Source organism: Bos taurus, chromosome 3 (genome assembly GCF_002263795.3).
Source record: "Bos taurus isolate L1 Dominette 01449 registration number 42190680 breed Hereford chromosome 3, ARS-UCD2.0, whole genome shotgun sequence".
In the NCBI taxonomy this organism is placed as follows: domain Eukaryota; kingdom Metazoa; phylum Chordata; class Mammalia; order Artiodactyla; family Bovidae; genus Bos; species Bos taurus.
In genome coordinates this window covers 17,266,716-17,289,502 of record NC_037330.1, presented here as the reverse complement: position 1 = coordinate 17,289,502, position 22,787 = coordinate 17,266,716, and the positions used below count along the sequence as shown (strand labels likewise).

General features: G+C 45.3%; 1 protein-coding gene across 1 annotated transcript; it reads left to right on the top strand.

Annotated features, from left to right (window-relative positions):
* Positions 1-13,676: 13,676 nt before the first annotated feature.
* Positions 13,677-16,045, top strand: LELP1 (late cornified envelope like proline rich 1). Its single transcript, NM_001077056.2, has 2 exons — positions 13,677-13,802; positions 15,578-16,045. The coding sequence occupies exon 2, from the start codon at positions 15,599-15,601 to the stop codon at positions 15,929-15,931; it is 333 nt and encodes a 110-aa protein (NP_001070524.1). The 5' UTR covers positions 13,677-13,802; positions 15,578-15,598; the 3' UTR covers positions 15,932-16,045.
* Positions 16,046-22,787: the final 6,742 nt, after the last annotated feature.

Below are 22,787 nucleotides of genomic sequence, written 5' to 3'. Positions count from 1 at the left end.
CCTCCCAGCTCTTCCACCAGGAGATTGCATGGTGTGGCCAGAAGTGCCATGCTCTCCAACTCTTCCCTAGAGGCCAGACCTGTTCCTGCCCTTCTCCTCCACTCCTTCCACTCCTTCTTCTCCACCTTGTCCAGGTCAGGACAAGGCCTTGGTCAGGACAAGGCCACACTTTCTACCTGCTGTCTCCTCTACCATGCTGCCCCCGGCTGGTCACATGAGGTACCTACAAGGACACAGACATTCTTGTCCACCAGTTGGCCTCACTAGGAGTTGTAGTTGCAAACGGTAAAGTTTTCCAGGAGCAAACAGAGCTGAAAAATTAACAACAACAAAATCTGCTTAAGCCAATCAGAAACTCTCCAGACTTCTTCAGAGCAGACTCCACACTCCTCAGTGAAGACAATGAACTTTTCTGTTTGTCTTTCCTTCCTACACTCCCCACAACCCCTAACAAAGCTCACCCTGCCTGCTAGACTCCGAGTCCATTAAAAATTTTCCAAACTATTTGATGGTCTTTCCTTCATGCTTCTCAAAAAAATATCTTATTCCCTTATTTGCCCTGTCTCTGTGTTATCGAAAGTCAGGGTATGGCTGCTCTCTCCTCAAAGCCAATAAAGAGGCCAGGTTTGTGCAAAACAAAGTTTGCTTTATTTTGGATGCTGGCAACTGGGAGTGGGGGCGGTGAGGGACATAAAGGCCCATTCTCCCCATCCGCTGACTGCCCCCTTTCTACTCGAACAATGGGGGGTGGGGTGATGAAAGGTTTTATAGACAGAGGGAGGGGCTGCTTGCAGAAACAGCAGTCAGCCTTGACAGTCATCTTGAAATTGGTCATCAGTGGTCTGACCAGCATCAGCTTTGCTGTTTTAGGTGCAGTTAACCTTCAGTTCCAGGGTCAGTTTGTTTCCAGTTCTTTGAGGCCAATTCTCAGAATTATGACAGCTTATGTTGGTTGGAGAAGGCAATGGCACCCCACTCCAGTACTCTTGCTTGGAAAATCCCATGGATGGAGGAGCCTGGTAGGCTGCAGTCCATGGGGTCGTGAAGAGTCAGACACGACTGAGCCACTTCACTTTCACTTTTCACTTTCATGCATTGGAGAAGGAAATGGCAACCCACTCCAGTGTTCTTACCTGGAGAATCCCAGGGACGGGGGAGCCTGGTGGGCTGCCATCTATGGGGTCGCACTGAGTCGGACACGACTGAAGCGACTTAGCAGCAGCATGTTGGTGGGTACAGTCTGGTCATCATGTAGTTAACTTATTTCGCCTGGTAGGGGCTTCAGTATCTATAAAACAGCTCACCAGATACGGCTCAGAATATTACTGATAGCCCTTGAGGAGGAACTAAGGGTCCTTAACTATGGATCAATGATTACATTATTATTATTTGGTCTCCTTTGACTGTTTTCCTTTGTTTCTGCATTTTCTACCTCTTGTGATTAAACTTATTCTTTGGCTAAAGTTTCTCCACAGACAAAAGGCAGACTGAGGACACAGTGGGGAGAAGGCCAAGCCGTAGGATCCTGCTCCATTTCTCTACTCTCTTACTGGGGTTGGGAGAAGGACACAGAGGGACAAGTCTGGGCCTGAGAAAAGAAGCTTCTGAGACTGAGTGGAAAATCACTGGGACCTCCAGAGAGCCACTAGGGGGCAGGCATGCGAGGTCCCTGAGTCAGAGACAGCACAGTAACACAGGTGAGGAAACATGAAGGAAGTTCTCCTCGGGGTTTAGCCTCAGCTTGCTGGGAGGTTACTCTATCAATCAACTACTTCACTAGTCAGTCTCTGTACTTCTCTCAATAAACATTGATTCGTGTCAGTAAAGTGTCTTGCACTGCTAAGACCTAGAGGAAAAAAAGAAGGAGATAGAAGCTTTCTGGAGAAGACTGCTCAGTGGTCTGCTGGGAAGGCACGGATGTACCACATGGACCATTAGATTGCATCTGACAAAGGCACATCAGTGGGGATGTACACTCTCTCACCCAGGGCTGAGGGAATGTATGAAACCCACAGAAGACGAGGAACCAAGTACATCGGGGATGACTCCTTGATTTCTTAACCGGGCTCCATCACTGGCTGCTTATGTAACCCAGGCAAGACCTTCTTTGAAGCCAATCACATTCCGTGATTATGGATTTTTTAATCTAATCATAGTCCATGAATATCCCAATTTTCATTTTCCCACCAATTGCACCACGCTGCTGGATCACAAGGTGAGTGCTTTTTGTGAAGCAGACTAGGGTGAGGTTTCCACTTCTTTATGTTGAGTTATTGGGCATAAGAAACCTTCTCCTGGTCCCCTGTCCAGTCCAGGAATACTTCATGGTGAAATGAAAGAAAAAGGATGCACTGTCCCTGTGTGAAGCCAGGAGGAGAACAAAAGACCGGGTAAACTTGCATGAGAGGGTAAACACATTCAAAAGTTTTAGAGACATAATCCCCTATCATCCCTGGATGATTTCTGTGACTACCTACGCACCCTAGCTGGGCTTGTGAAGTCACTCAGTCGTGTCCGACTCTTTGCGACCCCACGGACAGTAGCCTGCACCAGGCTCCTCCGTCCATGGGATTTTCTAAGCAAGAGTACTGGAGTGGGTTGCCATTTCCTTCTCCAGGGAATCTTCCTGACCTAGGGATCGAACCCAGGTCTCCCGCACTGTAGACAGACGCTTTACCATCTGAGCCACCAGGGCATGTTAATCATAGTCTTTGAAGAAAACGATCCTGCATTATGTAAGTGGACCTCATTCTATGAGTTGAAAGCCTAAATACAAAAGAAGCCCCTGGAGTTGAAGAGGTTTAAAAAAAAGTTAAGAGGTTTTTAAAAAAACAAAACCCATGGACTATACATTCCACGGAATTCTCCAGGCCAGATAGAATACTGGAGTAGGTAGACTTTCCCTTCTCCAGGGGATATTCCCAACCCAGGGATTGAACCTAGGTCTCCTGCTTTGCAGGAGGATTCTTTACCAGCTGAGCTTTGAGGGAAGCCCAAAGGTTGGCCTGCTGCATTGGCCAGGAATCGAACCTGGGTCAGCTGCTTGAAGGCAGCTATGCTCACCACTATATCACCAATGCTGAAGAAAACATGATCCTACATCATGTAAGTAGAGCTCATCCTATGAGTTCAAAGCCTGAATACAAAAAAAGATTGACCTGTCCCAAGGGAATTCTATGACCAGGCTGCAAGTGTGCTCAAACTGCAAACTTCCCTGGGTTTCCAGCCAGCCTGCCTGCTCTGCAGGTTTTGGACTTGCCGGCCTCCATGATCACATGAGCCAACTTCTTAAAAATATACATATTCACTTCCTACTCATTCTATTTCTCTGGACACTCCTGACATACGCTTATTCAAACTGCAGGATGCAGAGACAGGGGCTTGGCTAGAGGTTTAAAGAGAATCGTTGGACATGGCACAGAAGCAGAAGCACAGGGGGTGTGGAGGGTTGAAGAGACTGAATGGCGTGACCCAGCCTCCCAGAACCCATTGCTGTGCCGCCCCTCCACATTGGGTTTTCACACTCAGTCCACTGCTTTGTTGGAGCACGAGGAGACGACAGTGGACTGACGTGCACGTGAAACACCCGTCTCATACCGGCTGTCCTTTCTGCACAGAAGGAAATGCCATTGCACACCACCTGCTGACAAAGGAGGATCTTCTATACAAAGAAGGGGTTTGACAGGTGTTTCAGGAAGTGGAGAGCTATACCTGGAGCTGGCAAGTCACGGTGGATTCCAGGTATTGTCCCAGCCTGGGCTGAATCCATCATGAAAGGGCTAGGGCTGGAGTCTCTTCAGCCCACTTGGCTTTATCCTCACAGGTCAGGTGTGCTTGGAATTTCAGGTTAAGTGAAATAGCTCCAATGGATGTGAAGAGCCTGATATGCCAACCCGGGCTCCCTCTAGAGTTACAGACAGGGGATGCCCAAGAGTGACTTTCTCAGGGCAGAGAGAGGGGCCATTTATAGGAAAAAAAAAAAAAAGTACTCCTACAATCCTTCCTCAGCAGCTGCTGCAAGTGCAGGGTCCTGGGATGCGGCAGATTTGCCAGAACCCCTGATGGGAAGGTTGCCCCTGAGGGTAATGGTAGAGCGGTGGTGGTTTAATTAAGAAGGTGTCAACATCAACAACAGAAGATCTTCTCTTGCTTATAGATTATTTTCAAACAAGAAAGATGTCTTAAACAGAGTGAAAAAGTCAAAAAGAGAAAAATAAATGTCTCAAATTAACGCATGTATGTGGAATCTAGAAAAATGGTATTGATGAAGCTATATGCAAAGCAGAAATGGAGACACAGATGTGGAGAACAAACATATGGACACCAAGGGGGGACGGGGGTGAGGTGAGATGAATTGGGAGATTGGGATTAGCATATATTCACTATTACATATAAAACAGGTAACTAATGAAAAGCTACCATATAGCACAGGGAACTCTACTCATTGCTCTGTGGTGACTTAATGGGAAGGAAATCCAAAAAGTACACACACACACACACACATATGGGTATCCCAGGTGGCACTGGTGGCAAACAGTCCTCCTGCCAGTGCAGGAGATGCTAGAGACCACCAGTTCAATCCCTGGTCGAGAAGATCCCCAGGGAGAAGGAAATGCAACCCATTCCAATATTCTTGCCTGAGAAATCCCATGGGCAGAGGAGCCTGGCGGGTTACAGTCCATTGGGTCGCAAGAATCAGACACAACTTAGCGACTGAACAACAACAAAATATATGCATACATTTATTCCTTCTTTTTGGATTGTTTTTGGATTCACGAAGCTGATTCACTTTGCTGTACAGCAGAAATTAACACAAAATTGTAAAGCAACTATATTCCAATAAAAATTTTCAGAAGAATAGAAAGATGTCTTAGCAGCAGCAACAGTACAAAATCCCATGCTGGCCCCCTCCCCAGGACCTTAAGCCTTGCCCTCCCAAGCTGTGTTCCCCACCCCCAGCCAGCAGAACTGTCCCCCTATGCAGTGCCCCTCCCCCAGCCAGCAGGAATCCTGCCAAAGTGGAAGCGACACCTCTGAAGCCACCCTCCACCATCTGATCATAAAGACACTGCACCCCCCTGCCCAGCATCATCCCCTGACTTCCAGCCAAAGCAGGGAACATGAACAACTGAGAAGGCACGGCCTCTCTTCAGACTCAAGGAGAAAGATATCATCACAGTGTATTGGGTTTTCCTCTCCAAACCCACTCCTCCCAGCTCTTCTACCAGGAAACTGCATGGTGAATACAGAAGTGCCATGCTCTCAAACTCTTCCCTAGAGATCAGACCTGTTCCTTCTCTGCTGTGGTCAGGATAAGGCCAGACTTTCCACTTGTAGTCTCCGCTACCATGCTGCCCCCTGCTGGTAATATGAGATTCCTACAAGAACACAGATTTTTTTTTTTTTTTCTCCTCAATTGGCCTCCCTGGTGAAGCAACAACTTTGTAAGAATTTCCAGGAGGGGCACTGGTGGTTCAGTGGTAGAATTCTCATCTCCTACAAGGGAGATCTGGGATTGATTTCTGGCCGACGCACTGTGCTCAAGTTTGTTTTGGAGAAGAGCGTGGCAACCCAGTCCAGTATTCTTGCCTGGAGAATCCCACAGACAGAGGAGTCTGGCCGGCTACAATCCATAGGGTTGCAAAGAGTCAGACAGGATTGAACTGACTTAGAACACATGCACCAGGAACAAACACAGCTGAAAAATTAAAAAAAAAAAAAAGCACCATCTGCTTAAACCAATCAAGATTTCCCCAGAGTTCAGAGCACAACTTCTCCCAGCTCCTCTGCCAGGAGACTGCATGGTATAGACAAAACTGCCATGTTCTTAAACTCTTCCTTATCCCCAGCCCACAGGAGCGCCCCACTGTGCAGCACTCCCTGTTCCATCAAGGCTCACACACTGAAGCTGCCCTCCCTGACTTGTTCATAAAGCACCTGGATTCTGTTCCCTATTACCATACACTCTATTTTAATCCAAAAACTTGAATTACATTCAGCCCCAGAAGAAACTACTTCCCCCAGGCTGAAAGTGGATCGTGAAAGTCCACAGTTAATCCAAACAGAGAGCGGAGGGTGGTCAGATGTGTTCTCAGGGAGCTCCTGGGAACCTGGGCAGGAGTGTGCTTCTCTAGGACCATCACCCTAGCGGGCAGAATACTGCCACTCTCCTGTTGCTACACCCTCTTCCCACAGTGCTCTCAGTCTCTTACCAGCAGCTTTCACCTCTGGAGGCCAAAGAAAAGTCCCACAAAGAGAAGGAAACATGAGCTTTCCTTCAATTTCCTACAGAGACAAAAAAAAAAAACAGGATTCTCCCAAATGATTTTAAAATTACAATGAGATATCACCGCACATCAGTCAGAACAACCATCATCAAAAAATCTACAAACAATAAGTGCTAGAGAGAGTGTGGAGAAAAGGGAACCCTCTTGCAACTGTTGGTGGGAATGCAAATTGATCCAGCTACTATGGAAAACAATACGGAGATTCCTTTAAAAACTAGGACTAAGGCTACCATATGACTCAGCAATCCCAGTACTGGGCATATATCCTGAAAAAAAACAGAATTGAAAAAGATACATGCACCCTCAATGTTCATTGCAGCACTATTTACAATAGCCAGGACATGGAAGCCACCTAGATGTCCATCTACAGACGAATGGGTAAAGAAGCCGTGATACATATATGCAATGGAATATTACTCAGCCATAAAAAGGAATGCTTTTGAGAAAGTTCTAGTGACGTGGATGAACCTAGAACCTGTTATACAGAGTAAAGTAAGTCAGAAAGAGAAAAATAAATATCATGTATTAATGCGTATATATGGAATCTAGAAAAATTGTTCTGATGAACCTTTTCTGAGTCTGAGGAACAGAGACTCAGACATAGAGAAAAGACTTATGGACGTAGCGAGGGCCGGAGAGGGTGGGACAAATTGAGAGAGTAGCATTGAAATACATGCATTACCATATGTAAAGTAGATGGCTAGTGGGAAGTTGCCGTATGACTCAGGGAGCTCAGTCTGGTGCTCTGTGACAACCTGGAAGGGTAGGATGGGGTGGGAGGTGGGAGAGAGGTTCAAGAAGGAGAGGACATATGTATACCCATGGCTGATTCACGTTGTTGTATGGCAGAAACCAACACAACATTGTAAAGTGGTTATCCTCCAGGTAAAAATAAATTTTAAAAAAAAGTCATATCAGAATCCCCGCTTCTCTCCTCCATGCCACAGAGAAGTTGTTGAAGCCGCCTGTCTTCCCCACTGTGCACACCCCATATCTTATTGCTAGTTAGGCTCTTTCCAGGACTGAACCTGCAGCCTCCACCCCCAATCCTGCTGACTCATAACCCAGCCTCTCTGTTTGAGCTATTAAAAATAATATCACTGAAGAACATTGACTTTTGCTCAGTTAATGCCCAGACCACTGTGGGTAAGTTTAGAGGGGTGGGGAATGGCAGAAGTTACAAGAAAGAGATAGTGTCTTATCCAGGGAAAACAGACACAGGGAAATGACTTGGAATGCCTTCCTCCTGGGGCCCCCCATCTGGTGAATCTCCAAAATGAGTTCTACCCTCAGCTCCTCAGCCTCCTTCCTAGAGAAAGACCCATTGAGTTGAGATGGTGAAGCTCATTGGCAGGGGTGCTACTGAACAACTGAGGATGTGCAGGCTTCCTTTTATTTATATTTAGATTATTATACAACACTGAACAGAAGAGATTTGAGTTGGGCACTTTGCACACCTGTGACAGTGACAACTTCAATGAAGGCAGCAACAGTGAGAGAGGTGTTCGCTGGGCTCCCAAACACCAGCCTGGGTCAAGGACCTGTGATTTGGGAAATAGAACTGGCAGATCCCAGCGGCACATTTGGTGCAGTTGAGTGAGAGGCAGGAGGCTAGGATGATCTCAGGTTTCAGGTCTTGGTGAAGAGAGATGCTATTCACAGAGTTGGAGCACACAAGAGAAGCATGTTAAAAAGATGCAGAGGGTGATGAATTCTGTTTGAGGAACCAAAGTATATCTAATGGAAAGAGGCGGGTAGAAGAGGCCAGAGAAATGGGACACCATCTAGGTAACAGAGGAACCCACGGGGTGTTGTTATCATTTAGTCGCTAAGTTGTGTCCAATAGGTTTGCTACTCCAAGGACTGTAGCCTGCCAGGCTCCTCTGTCCATGGGGTTTCCCAGGCAAGAATACTGGAGTGAGTAACCATTTCCTCTTCCAGGGCATCTCCCCGGCCCAGGAATCAAACCCAAACCTCCTACACTGATAGGCAGATTCTTTACCACTAAGCCACCTGGGAAGCCCAACTCAAGGGGATATGGGATTTTAAAAAGAGAGAGAGAGAGAAAAGACACAACAGTGTCAAATACTGCAGTAAAGTCAAATTGGGTAAAGAGCAAACTATGTCCATGAAGATGTCGTGGAACTAATATACACCTAATACACAACATATAAGCAAAAATACGTAAAAATCACCATTGGGAATTGATGCACAATGAAAGGGGAAGATTGTGTTTCCCGCGGGCCACAGGAGAGGAAGAACTGGCTCTCTGGGCTGTGTAAAATCCAATCCAAGAGGGCCACCTACAGGTGAAATCCCAGCGGAAAGAACCTGGAGGAGAACTGCTCAACCCTTGGGTGTGTAGGAGTGGGAGGCAGGTATGCTTGCCAATACTGAATAATGCTGCAGTTAAAACCTCAACAAGGTGGGTGACAGAAGCGGCTGAAGAACATATTCAAGTTTCCCACCCGAGAAAAGGTCACTTAACCACCTGCCAAATACAGAGAGCCTCTATGTCAGTGCAGAGCAGTATCAATCAGATAAGAACCTTCCTGCCCCTCGTCTCTTCTCCCTTTTCAAACCCTCCCCCAGAAACCAGAGGTGGCCAGGTGAGTGAGGAAGGGGAAGGGAAATTCTGAATACAGAAATAGAGAAGATGCTCTCCTTTCTGGTCCCAAGTGGGAAAGAGAAGGAAATATAATGTTCTGGGAAGTGCACCTTCCGATTACTGAAATAAGATTGTTTAGGGACTTCCCTGGTGGCCCAGTGGTTAAGAATCCGCCTCCCAGTGCAGGGGGCACAGGTTCAATCCCTGTTCAGGGAAATAAGGGCCCACATGCCACAGGCAACTAAGCCCATCAGCCTTGACTACTGAACCCATGCCCCACAACTAGAGAGAAGCCTCATGCTGCGACTAAGAACTGCTGCGGCCAAATAAATAAATAAGTAAATTTTTGTTTACTAAAATAGGAACCAGATAATTCCTTATTGTCTAAGCAGGATCCTAAAAGTTAATGGCATCTGCTAGAGATTCCATCCCAAGAGGAAGGAAAGAGACAATCCCACAGAGAGAATTTGAAGAGGCACCAAGGGAAGTAGAGCTCTTTTCTGACTTTATCCTATGAGTCCTGCTTATTCAGTAAGAATCCCATGAGAGACAGGGAAAGAGAGAGAAGAAAAGAGTGACTTCACCTAGAAAACAGAAAAGGGGGAACCAAGTGAATTTAAAAATTCTGACACACAGCAACACGGGTGGACCTAGACTGTGTCACACTGAGTGATGTAAGCCAGACAGAGAAGGAGAAATACTGTGTGATATCCCTTATATGTGGAATCTAAAAAGAAATGATGCAAATGAACTTACCTACAAAACAGAAAGATACTCACAGGCTTAGAAAACAAACCTAGGGTTGCTGGAGGGGGATAGAGAAAGGGATAGTTAGGGAGTTGAAGGTCATGTACACACTGCTGTATTTAAAATGGATAATCAACAAAGACCTATTGTATAAGCGCATGGAACTCTGCCTAATATTATGTGCCAGCCTGGATGGGAGGGGTTTTGTGGGAGAATGGATACATGTTTATGTATGACGGAGCCCCTTTGCTGTTCACCTGAAACCACCACAGCATTGTTAATCGGCTATTCTTCAGTCACTAGCCCATATCTGACTCTGCGATCCCATGAACTACAGCATTCCAGGCTTCCCTGTTCTTCACCATCTCCTGGAGTTTACTCAAACTCACCTCCATTGAGTCAGTGATGCCATCCAACCATCTCATCCTCTGTCTTCCCCTTCCCCTCCTTGATCTCAACCTTTCCCAGCATCAGGGACTTTGCCGATGAGTCAGCTCTTCATATCAGGTGGCCAAAGTATTGGAGCTTCAGCTTCAGTCTCAGTCCTTCCAATGAATATTTAGTGTTGATTTCCTTTAGGATTTTGTTTGATTGCCTTGCTGTGCAAGGGACTCTCAAGAGTCTTCTCCAGCACCACAGTTCAAAAGCATCAATTCTTTGGGTTTACCACAATACAAAATAAGAAGTTTAAAGTTTGGGGAAAAGAAAAGATTTCCCCGGCCTGGTACAATATCCAGAGCTATGGGGCCTGCAGGCTCACAAGAAGAAATCATTGAATGGTCCCCTGACTTTTCTGGCCTTAGTGAATGTTTACAGTACTAACTTTTATCACTAACATTTATATCAACTCTCCTTCCTCAAAACTGAAATCATCCATTAACAGCTAATATTGAAATACCTAATCTTCCTAGATTAGACGACCAGGAACTCTGGCTGGAAGACAGGAAAAAATAATACGGAGAAGGAATTTCAGAGTCAAAATCAGGAGGTGAGAGAGAGGGAGAGATCAGAGACAGAGGCAAAGAGAGATCTAACAAGCCAAGTGATGACAAAGCCAGGAATGCACTGAAAAAATAATAACCCATATGTATAGAAGACTTTTACTGGGGGCTCTTCATACGTAGAGGCTTACTGAATTTTCACAACCTACAAGTACTATGAGGCAGGATGACGGATGGCAGTGCAGGCTTTGCACTTGGAAATATGCCTGGTATGTTATAAGCTCTCAGTATAAATCACATATTATCCTAAGATGGGTGCTATTATTTTCACACTTTATTGTTGAGAGAATTGGAACTTAAAAAGTTTAAACCAGTTACTAAATGTCATTTCTGCTCCCCAGATGTCTCAGCAGTAAAGAACTCACCTGCAGTGCAGAAGACTCAGGAGATGCAGGCTCAGTCCCTGGGTTGGAAAGATCCCCAGGAGGAGGGCATGGCTACCCACTCCAGTATTCCTGCCTGGAGAATCCCATGGACAGAGGAGCCTGGAAGGCTGCAGTCCACAGGGTTGCAATGGAAGTGACTGAGTACACACATATAAGGGTCGTTTATTAAGTACGAAAGCAGGACTTGAACCCAAGGCTCTGGATCCAAGGTCCTCGTTCTTAACCTGGGGGCTTTGATGCCCCTCATTTCCCCTTCCAGCCACTTTCCTTCTGAGATCCAGCCCCTCAACAAGTCTGTTCTCTCTCTGATGACCTAGAGGTATGGGTTTGGGGTGGAGGTGGGAGGGAGGCTCAAGAGAGAGGGGACATATGTATACTTATAGCTAATTCACATTGTTGTACAACAGAAATAACACAACGTTGCAAGGCAATTATCCTCCAATTAAAAATTTAAAAAAATTTTAAAAAGAAACCTGTTTTGTGTTTCATCTCAGGGGTGCCTTGCTGCTAGCTAGCTGCCAACCAAACTCTAACCCAAACATAAGCAGATACCTATTAGTAAATGTAACCCTTTAAAGAAGGGGTTTAAAGACTAAAAAGATGATGGACAAATGTCCAGCTGACAATCCAATGAGTGATAGACTTTTATTTAGTGGTAATTTCTTAAGCAAGAAATAGGAGAGAGGAGAAAGGAGAGAGCGGAAGATGACAACAGCCGGTAGAAATCATTACGTCTTCTCTCATCACTGTCACAGATGACTGGCTCCTCCATATCCACTTGCTAGCTCTGGTCCAGAGCTGAACAGCAGGTGGAGCTGGGATTCTTGAGATGGGTGTAAGAGCTGCTTTTCAATGGCTTTGAAGAGACAGAGCTCTTGAACAAACAGAAGGAGGTAAGAAAATGAAGATTGGGCTACACCAAGACAATGCATCCAACACCAATTATCCAAGGGGCAGGGGGCTCAATTCTGGCCCACCCTGGACTTTCATTTAGGTTCACTTGGGTTTTATGACATTCTTTATCCACTGTGAATACCAAGTAAACCCTGCATTGGGACTCCCCATCCTCCCTAGTATCTTTACTCTTCTCTTCCCCAGTCCTCTCTTTCTGGACCAGCTCACTCTCATCCACTCAGTAAACATATATTGGGCTGAAGTGAACTCAAGCTCTCAGGTCTGCCCAGCAGCACAAGAGTCAGAGCCATCTTTCCAATAACCACTCAAGATGCTCTACTGCAAACACAAAACTCTTAGATTCAAACTCGTTTTCTTCCAACACAAACCTCTTATGTTTCCTCACTGCCCATTAACAATAGAACTTCCCCAGTGGCTCAGTGGTAAAGAAACTGTCTGCAATGCAGGAGACCCAGGTTTGATCCCTGAGTTGGGAAAGTCCCCTGAAGAAGGGTATGGCAGCCCACTCCAGCTTTCATGCCATGGAGAATCCCATCGACAGAGGAGCCTGGTGGGCTACAGTCCATAGAATCACAAAGAGTCAAACATGACTGAGCATGCACTGCACACATTAACAATGGGAGCACCGGGGAGTCCTCTTTCTTAATTTTCTTAACTTTCCACTAACAAATCCCATAAATTTGCCTCTCTGGTGATGTTTGTCTCATTGGCACCCTCTTTCTTCCACACCGCCACTGCCTTCCTTCAGAGTTGGAAATTTTTCTGATTTCTTTGAAACAACCTAGTTCAACTTTCATTCCACCACTCCATTCCCCAATATACCCTACACTGCTGTCAAAAATATCTTTCAACACCTTAGGCATGATCATATCACAATTTTAGCCAAAAATTACTCATGATTCATCAGTGAATGATGATGTCCATTCATCAGTAAATGCCAAGATGAATTTCCTGGACCAGGGTTCAAGGCATCATGTGTGTCTGAGCCCTAGTTGCCTTTATTAATCCTATTACTACCCTAGACACATCCCTATTGCAACCACAAAGACCCCCTGGCCAGGTCTTTGAAAAACCAAGGAAAGAATTTCTTAGAGGCAACCTTTTCCACTCTAGTATTGGAACGGGGCTTAGCCCAACAGGTCAGAACTGGTCAGGGGCATCAGACTCAATTTCTTTAGAATAGGCAAGATTTACCTTAGATTTCAAGGGATGGCCACTCCTTGATTAAAAAAAAAATCATAGAATCCAGAAAACTGTGAATTTCAGGAAGAGATACTGAGAAAAAGTGCTAAGGTAATCCTTGAATTTGAACCAGGGAGTATGGAGCTTTAAAAATAGATTTTGGAATCTCATGCTAAAAACACAGGGAGGACAGGAGAGTCAAAACAGCTGTGCTAGGTCCTAGGAAACTCTCCTAGAAAGATAAACAACAGCCAAGTTCAAAGGAGTTAAGATTTAGGAGGCTAGGAGAAGAGAGAGAGACCAGGTGCCAACAGAGCTTTTCTGCCACCAGCAACAATAAGGTTCCCTGGCCTTAGAGTTCAGTACCCTTCACCATAGCCTGATTTCACCAGCATGAATTTTGAGGGTTGGGGAGAGGACGAGAGAGTGAAGGAGGTATTGATCATAGCCTATTCTCATGTTCAAAGACTTGAGTTGAGCTGGGAGCTCTGGAGCCATACAACAATTGCTACTTGATGATGTAGCAATGAGGTCACAAGTGGCTGTCTCCTTCTCTCCTCTTCCGGCTTCCTCAGAGCTGGGCAGAGGAACCAGAGGGGAAAATACACCTTCCCGGGCACAGCCATAATATCCACCTCACTCGACTACTTGTCAGCTTCAGTAACAACACAAAGGGGTGAGTTGCATATCAACAACTAGAAATGCCCCATCTTTTACCTCTCCTTTCTGGGGAATGACCCACCACAGCCCAGGCACTGAACAAGGTTGAAATGACAGCTGTGTTTGGGTGAAAATTTCCTCTTATTCTCAGTAGCAAGAGCTAGCTACAATTCATTTGCAAGAGTGATTCTTAACCATTTTGGAGTTCAATGTAATTATCTGTCTCTTCAGAAAGTCATACGGACTTTAAAACAAAAGTAGATTTAAACATTTATTTTTATACTGTTAAAGGAAATCCAAGATGTGCCAAGTTTATCCAACTTGCAAGTATTATTAGAGACATAAGAGCTCTGTCCATATCCAGAAGTCAAACAGTCTATAGAGGAAGACTTAGCTCAGGGCAAAATTTAACAGAGGGGGAAAAGGAATTCCTCCTGAAAATCACGTTTTGTGGCTCTGACATTCATATTTTCAGAGAAACTAGAATTTCCCCGTTTATCTCCTCTTAACTTCTTCCCTCATCCTAATCAACTAGGAGAGGAGTTTCCAGAGTGGTCCATGGGAGCCCACTCATGGTGGGGATTCAACTCTTTCCATCCTCATCCCTCAAATTAAAAAAAAAATCAATTCTTAAGGTTTTGAGAGCTTAGACAGGACATAGAATTGAAATAAGTGTCCTGGGTCACTAAGCCCACTAATATATCCTCCCATTCAATTTCCAGAGGGATGTGGAGGTGTTCTTACAAGAGTTCTTTAACATGGTTGTCATGTCATGGATGCCTTTAGAAATGTGGACTTCCAAACTTATGGACTCCTCAGAATAATGTTTTGTTTTGTTTTATTTTATTTTTAAACTTTACAAAATTGTATTAGTTTTGCCAAATATCAAAATGAATCTGCCACAAGTATACATGTGTTCCCTATCCTGAACCCTCCTCCCTCCTCCCTCCCCATACAATCCCTCTGGGTCATCCCAGTGCACCAGCCCCAAGCATCCAGTATCGTGCATCGAACCTGGACTGGCGACTCATTTCATACATGATATTATACATGTTTCAATGCCATTCTCCCAAATCATCCCACCCTCTCCCTCTCCCACAGAGTCCGTAAGACTGTTCTATACATCAGTGTCTCTTTTGCTGTCTTGTACACAGGGTTATTGTTACCATCTTTCTAAATTCCATATTTATGCGTTAGTATACTGTATTGGTGTTTTTCTTTCTGGCTTACTTCACTCTGTATAATAGGCTCCAGTTTCATCCACCTCATTAGAACTGATTCAAATGTATTCTTTTTAATGGCTGAGTAATACTCCATTGTGTATATGTACCACAGTTTTCTTATCCATTCATTTACTGATGGACATCTAGGTTGCTTCCATGTCCTGGAATAATGTTTTTAAATGAATGAAACAAAATACCTGGGGTTATGGAAGATACTGATTACACTGGTAAATATATGGTTAAGTATGGTTCTTATGTTGAGTTTGGGCAGGGTCCCAGGACCCTAGGTTAAGAACTCCTGCTCTAGGAGCTATGGAACAGAGACAAGGATAAATGCAGAGAAAGCAAAGTAAGGGTGATGAGATCAAGAAATGTTGTCAGTAATGCACTGCAAGGACAAGAAGACAGCCCTTAGATAAGAATTTGGTCTAAATCCTGAACGTGTCCCAGGAAAGGCTTTCTTAAGAATAAGGCTGGGCACAGGGCAGGACGTGTGAGGAGCAGGAGGCCCCCCTCCCACCCTGCAATATGGTCTCCCACAAACAACCTGTCATGTATCTCTTTACAGGGCTCAGAGAATCAAGAAGGAATGTCGAGTGATGATAAAAATAAACCTGGTGAGCCCAAGAATGAGCCCAAGCAATGTGATCCCGGGTGTGAACAAAAGTGCGAAACGAAATGCCAGCCCAGCTGTTTAAAGAGGCTGCTGCAGCGGTGCTCTGAAAAGTGCCAGCCACCAAAGTGCCCACCACCAAAGTGCACCCCGTGTCCCCCATGTCCCCCATCGTGCCCCCCACCCCCAAAGTGCCCTCCACCATGCCCACCGCCCTGCCCACCGCCCTGCCCACCACCCTGCCCTCCTAAGCCATGTGTCAAGTCCTGTCCTCCTAAATGCCCACCACCCTGCCCACCCCCAGAATGAGGCACCAAGGGTGCCACCCAGCCCACTACCTCCACCATCTCATCACGTTCACCACCGAGGGGCTGAGAGCTGAAGCCATGAGCTGACAAGTAAACGTGTTCCTCTGCTGTGCAAGACTTCCTTCTCTTGGTTTCTTGGCAGTTGGGGGTTTGTTGTCTTCCAGCTTTAATACCAGTAAGAAGCAATCCCCTGGGGGCGTGAGGCTAGGACCCAGGCCCTCCACACTCAACAAACTTGGAAGATGGCCATGCATCTGACCCCACCTGCTGCATGGAGGGATGCGGCATCTTCTGAGGGGTGCACCCGGGGAACATGCCCTGTTAGAGCACCACCTGAGAAAGCTATAAACATGGCTATCGAAGTGGCATCCCCGGGGGACACATTTAGCACAAGGCAGGAAGCGGGCATGAGGGGGAAAGGGAGTGGACATTGGGGAAAGATCCAGCAAAGTCAAGGAAAGAAGTCTGCCATGGCTTTTAGTCCCACTGCCTGATGCTGGGCTGGAACATTCTGAAAACAGGCTGCATGTGTTTAAACTCTAGCTCTGCTTCCCTCTGGCTTCCCTGCTGGCTCAGACGGTAAAGAATTTGCCTGCAATACAGGAGACCTGGGTTCAATTCCTGGGTCAGGAAGATCCCCTGGAGAAGGGCATGGCAGCCCACTCCAGTATTCTTGCCTGGAGAATCCCCATGGACAGAGGAGACTGGTAGGCTACAGTCCATAGGGTCGCAAAGAGTCAGACATGACTGAGGTGACTTAGCACACACACAGCTACAAGGAGTGTACATCCAAAGTGGCTCAGTTCACCAAAGGGAAGTTTTCATTTGTATTGCCGGGAAGGATATTAGGATGAGGAGAGGGCATGTAAAATTAAAGAGAGAACTGTAGGAACCAGGACTTCAGGACCCAGGAATGTGGACTCACCGCCACCATTTCAATTTCCCTCATCTCCACCAGTCTCCGCTCCTCTTCAGGATGGGTCTCCTCACCCCTTAGAGCCCCCTGCATGCGCCATGGTCCTTGACCAGGAGGACTCAGCTTGTTGATGGATATGTTATGAGGCACTCCTGTTATTTCCAGAAAAGAAATCTGATTGCTTCTGTCCAAAAACAATGCCCAAGCTCACAACATCTGAGCAGAAGTAGGTTTAGGATTCTCTACTATCACAGAGGTAATGAAAGAGGCCAAATCTGTGGTACTTCCTGTAGAATCATGGCCCATAAACATCTTTCTATCCCTTTGAATCTGGAAAATGGTTCAGGACAGCAAAGGGTACAGTAAGTACAAATAGTTCAAAATGTGCCCAAGAAAAGACATCTGCGGCCCCCACTAGGCCAAGGTCATATAATCAGCTGGTTGCAGAAGCACTTTTAGGGCACAAGAGCTAGACAAGGCCTTTAGGGTACAATCCCCTCATTTCTTCAGATGTCAAAATGACCAGTTGTCTTCTCTGACATGCAGAGCCTTGAGGGTCTCAGAGTCTCCTAGCAAGAATGGGAGCTTGGCACCCACACTGTAGGGTCCTGCAGAGAGGTTCCTCCTGGATGCAGGAACCTCTGAAAGTCTGATGTAGGGAATCAGGGGAGGTGGGGCACGTTCAACTGTTGGTAACAGGTGGGAAACTCTTCCACCCACTAGAAATCCAAAAGAAAAGAGGGAGGAGAGAGAAGGAAAATAGAACAATAAGGTATCATTCTTATTCACATATTTAATGGCCACTTTTTGATGCTAGAATAATTTTTATTTAAAAATTTAAGTTAATCTTTTCCCTCTCACCAAAACAAATCTCTGGAATAAACACATCAAAAAGACAAAACATAAAAGCACCAGAAGAAAACTATTCAAATAATCTGGGTATGTGATGGGTCTTTGCAGGCATAACCCCAAGGCGGAAACCATATTTATGTATCTAAACTTATGTAAATACATAAATATGAAATTATACATAAAATTTATAATGATCATTTTTAAATAATAAACCCCAGAACCCCAATGCTAAACACTGTGCCACTATTGGTGAAAGTGTAAATAGACAAAATTCTTTTAGAAAATAATTTGAAGAATATGATATGTATCAAAAGCATAAAGTGATTCAACTCTTGGACCCAATTGTTCCTTGTCTTGGAATTCATGCAAAGAAAAATAATTCCAAAATGAAAAGAAAAAGTCTATATAAAGCAAATTATCACAGTGTGACTTAGAGACAATTCAATCTAACAGAGATTTGGATAAATAAATTTTAATGAAACATTAACTTATATGCAGAGTACATCATGAGAAACGCTGGACTGGAAGAAGCACAAGCTGGAATCAAGATTGCCGGGAGAAATATCAATAACCTCAGATATGCAGATGACACCACCCTTATGGCAGAAAGCGAAGAGGAACTAAAGAGCCTCTTGATGAAAGTGAAAGAGGAGAGTGAAAAAGTTGGCTTAAAGCTCAACATTCAGAAAACAAAGATCATGGCATCTGGTCACTTCATGGCAAATAGATGGGAAAACAGTGGAAACAGTGTCAGACTTTATTTTGGGGGGCTCCAAAATCACTGCAGAGGGTGACTGCAGCCATGAAATTAAAAGATGCTTACTCCTTGGAATAAAAGTTATGACCAACCTAGATAGCATGTTCAAAAGCAGAGACATTACTTTGCCAACAAAGGTCCATCTAGTCAAGGCTATGGTTTTTCCAGTGGTCATGTATGGATGTGAGAGTTGGACTGTGAAGAAAGCTGAGCACCAAAGTATTGATGCTTTTGAACTGTGGTGTTGGAGAAGACTCTTGAGAGTCCCTTGGACTGGAAGGAGATCCAACCAGTCCATTCTAAAGGAGATCAGCCCTGGGTGTTCTTTGGAAGGAATGATGCTAAAGCTGAAGCTCCAGTACTTTGGCCACTTCATGCAAAGAGTTGACTCATTGGGAAAGACTCTGATGCTGGGAGGGATTGGGGGCAGGAGGAAAAGGAGACGACAGAGGATGAGATGGCTAGATGGCATCATCGACTCGATGGACGTGAGTATCAGTGAACTCCGGGAGATGGTGATGGACAGGGAGGCCTGGCATGCTGCGATTCATGGGGTTGCAAAGAGTAGGACATGACTAAGTGACTGAACTGAACTGATATAAACATTAATGGAATGTATGGCATAAACAGTTATGTTTAATCCAAAATTTCTATAATAATAATAATAGAAGGAAATTTGTCAGCATTCTAGTCACTTTAGGACAATGGAGTTATGGGTAACCAGTGAAGTAGTTTTATTTTCTGCCTTTTTATTAATAGGCTTCTATTTCTTTTGTAATAGGAAAAAGTGATATAATCATGAATGCCTCAGAGACCCTCAAGCTCCTCTCATTTGCTCAAATGAACAAAAAAAGAAAAGGAAAAGAAGGAAGAACGTCTTTCTCCACCTCTCCTCTCCTGAGCACGCCTCTGCTCTGGTGCCTGCCTCCAAGGCATAGGATCACAGTCCCACAGCCAAGCGGCTCCATGGCAGTGTGGGTCAGGGACTGGGGCTCTCCTGGGGGCCCTGAGGATATGGCACAGACTGGATGGAGGCCAGCTCTGAGAACATGAAACCATCCATCTGCCAATTTAGTTCTCTTTTCTACTATGTAAATGAAACAAAAGATAGACATCTCTTAATGACTACTTTCCCAGCGGGGGAGGGGAAAAAAAAAAAAAAACCTGGATCAAAGGCAATTCAGCTGGAAGATGGCTGGAACATGATGAGTGTGCCACCTTCCAGCAGAATGCCATAATTACTCCCAGCCCCAGCAGCAGTCACCTGCTCCAAAAGGTAGAGGGTTGTGTAAATAAGCAACACATGAAGAGTGGCACCCTGAGAATCTGTGCAGTGCCAGGCTGATGGCTCTCAGATAATGTGAGGGGGCAGGACCAAGCCTTCTCCTTTCCTGGGAAAGCCGTTCTGAGGGTCCTTCAGAAGGGCAGAAAGAAGATACTCTACCCTAGACTCCCTTGCATCACGTTTTCTCTAGAACCAGGGTATGTACCGTCAGTCTTGGAAAAGCACTTCTAAGTCTTCCAATGAGGCCAGCTGGGGACAACAGGCAAGGTGAGCCCGTGCTATGAAAAGATGTGCACGGAATACAAGGATGTCTTACTTTGAAGCTGAAAGGAACCTTAGCGATCATGTTCACTAATCCCCCACCTCTACACACATGCAACTGGGGAGATGGCAGGAAGTAACCAGTTACCAAACCTGTGTTATTTTCCCATTCTGCTTCTATGTGACCAGATATTCCAGCCAGGTACACATACAGGCTCACCCTGGGAGGCTTTATTGATGATGACAAGTCATAACTGCTTCTATGTCACAGCTGTTAATGGTCAGCAAACAGATCAGTAAATACAGAAAGTCAAATGCCAAATATTAATATAGGGATTCTAAGATACAAACGGATCATAAAATGCATACTGGGGTATTTTTAGTTGCACCTGTCTTCCAGGTACAGGAAACCTCAAATAGCTCACCTAAAGAGCTCCATGCTCTCTCCCAGGCTAAGAGGAAGTGATGCTCAGCCTGAAAGCTATTCCCCAGCTGGGACCCGGGAGATCACGAATCACAGTAGGAGTCAGAAGGGGACTTTGTCATCACTGGATATGAGAGTTGGATGCGGCATTTAACAGGCCCTCAGTGTCCAGGTGAGGAAACAAAATTCCAGAGAGGAAAACAATGTACCCGAAGTCACAGTGGCTTAGTTGTTGGAAGAGTACAGGATTTCTGACTCTATTTTATGCCAAGATTATCCTGAACCCAGACTCAGAGGGAAAAGGACTGAAGACCAACATCAAGCCCAAACAACTTGGGAATACTATTTCCCCCATTTTCTGTTAGTGGTCTTTAACCCAGAGGTCATGAACCCCCTGAAAGTGAAGGTTTGTATATATAGATACATCTTCATGCATGAGTTGAATGCTCAGTTGTTCAGTCATGTCTGACTCTTTGTGACCCATGGACTGTAGCCCACCAGTCCATGCGATTCTCTGTCCATAGAATTCTCCAGGCAAGAATACTGGCGTGGGTCGCCATTTCCTTTTCCAGGGCATCTTCCTGACCCAGAGATGGAACCTGCGTCTCCTGTGTCTCCTGCATTGGCAGGAGGATTCTTTACCATTGAGCCACCTGGGAATGTCTTCATCACTCCCAAACTGTTAAGAACTACTTACTGGTCTGTGTCTTTGTTGCCTCCTTAAAGTTATAAAGAATCCCCAGTACAGTAGTTTCCTAAATGTTTTTACATGGACAGGCCCCTAGCCCAGACACGAGCTCACCATATAACCTCGAACAAGGCCCTACACAATTTTGCACCTCAGTTTCCTCATCTTAAAAAAATGCAGCCAGTAAATGATTCCTTGTCTCCTGTTTAAAGCACATGCTTGGCTAAAACAAGCAGGTGGAATCCATGGGCCCTTCTGGGCCCATGGCCTGTGATCCAGAGCCCCTCCCATGACCTCTGAGTCAGACTCCCTGTGTGGTGACACAGAAGGAAAGGAAGTGAGAAGAGAAGTGGACTCAGCTCCGGGAATCCACAAGCTCCTTAAGCTCTCCAGAAGCACCTGCTCCCCAGGAAACAGGACGAGATACATTCAGCTTTATCAGAGCCGCTGTCCTATGATAGGCTGATGGGATCAGCCGAGTGATTCAGAGGAGTCTGGGAACTTTTACGATATGAACAAAGGAGGTAGTTATTTGATGGGAAAGGGGAAAAAGCAATGTCCTGCACACACCTGACTCTCTTCTGCTGACCCTATTTAATTACACCCTTGTTCCCAATAATGACAGTTACAGAAATCTAAAATCTTAAATCTCAGGTGGCATTGAATCAGACTGTCCCCAGTCTTGCTGGAGGGCTAGGGATGATTAGAGAAACTACTTAGTCACCATATCTTAAGATGTGGGCTGGGACAATCTCCCCAAAGGTGTCCCAGCCCCGATCCAAATACTGGGCCACTAAGGCTGATTTTTGAGTGTTCAGACTCCAAATACTCCATCTCTGTACCAAGGAAAAGACAGGTCACCTAAGGTCACCCAGCCACCTGGCTAGATCACTGCCACGTGCACAAGATAGAAGACTGGGCCTTCCTGTGGGTGGATTGCAACCCAGTCGAGGAAGAAGAGCCCACAACACACATGTACACTTCAAAGTCATGTAGCTATGAGGCTAACCATTCATGATCACATGTATGGTATCACCGAATGTCAGAATTGGAATGGACTCGACTGATTTCTAATCTAACTTTCTATTTTAAATATGATGAACATGAAGCCAGAAAGGGCCAGGGACTTGCCTGAAGTCACACATCTTGCTGGGGACAGAGCCAGGTCTCTGGAGTCTCTGTACAGAAGTCTGTCTACCGCAACTCAATGCATAGAAAAGTACAAGTCAAAGACCAGGTGCTGGGGGGACTCGGAAAGGAAATAGGACAAGGAGGACTGGGGGGAGTCAAGAAGGCTTCATGGAGGAGGTGAGTCCTGGACAGATTCAGATTGCTCTACAATTCTGTAAGTAGCTTGATGGCCCTAAGTGTTGGTACCTATATTTTCTAATTTATTTGTTACAAGAAATCTGTGAAACAGTATTATCCCTTTTCAACAAAAGGAAACTGAGGCTCTAAGAAGCTAAATAGCTTATCCAATATTACACACACTGTATGTAACAGAGTCACCCCTAAGTCAATGGGATCCCGAGTCCATTCTTTCTCCATGCATTATTGAAAGCAAGTCTTTGTCTGATATGCTTAAAAAAAGGAGTATTAAGCTGGGAATTTAGTTCTTCATTTGAGATTTCCCTCCCCAGAGTCTCCAAGAGCCTCAGACACTGGGAAGGCATG

Coding starts and splice junctions, on each gene's coding strand:
- LELP1 (NM_001077056.2), top strand. CDS start 15,599: ATGTCGAGTGATGATAAAAATAAACCTGGTGAGCCCAAGAATGAGCCC.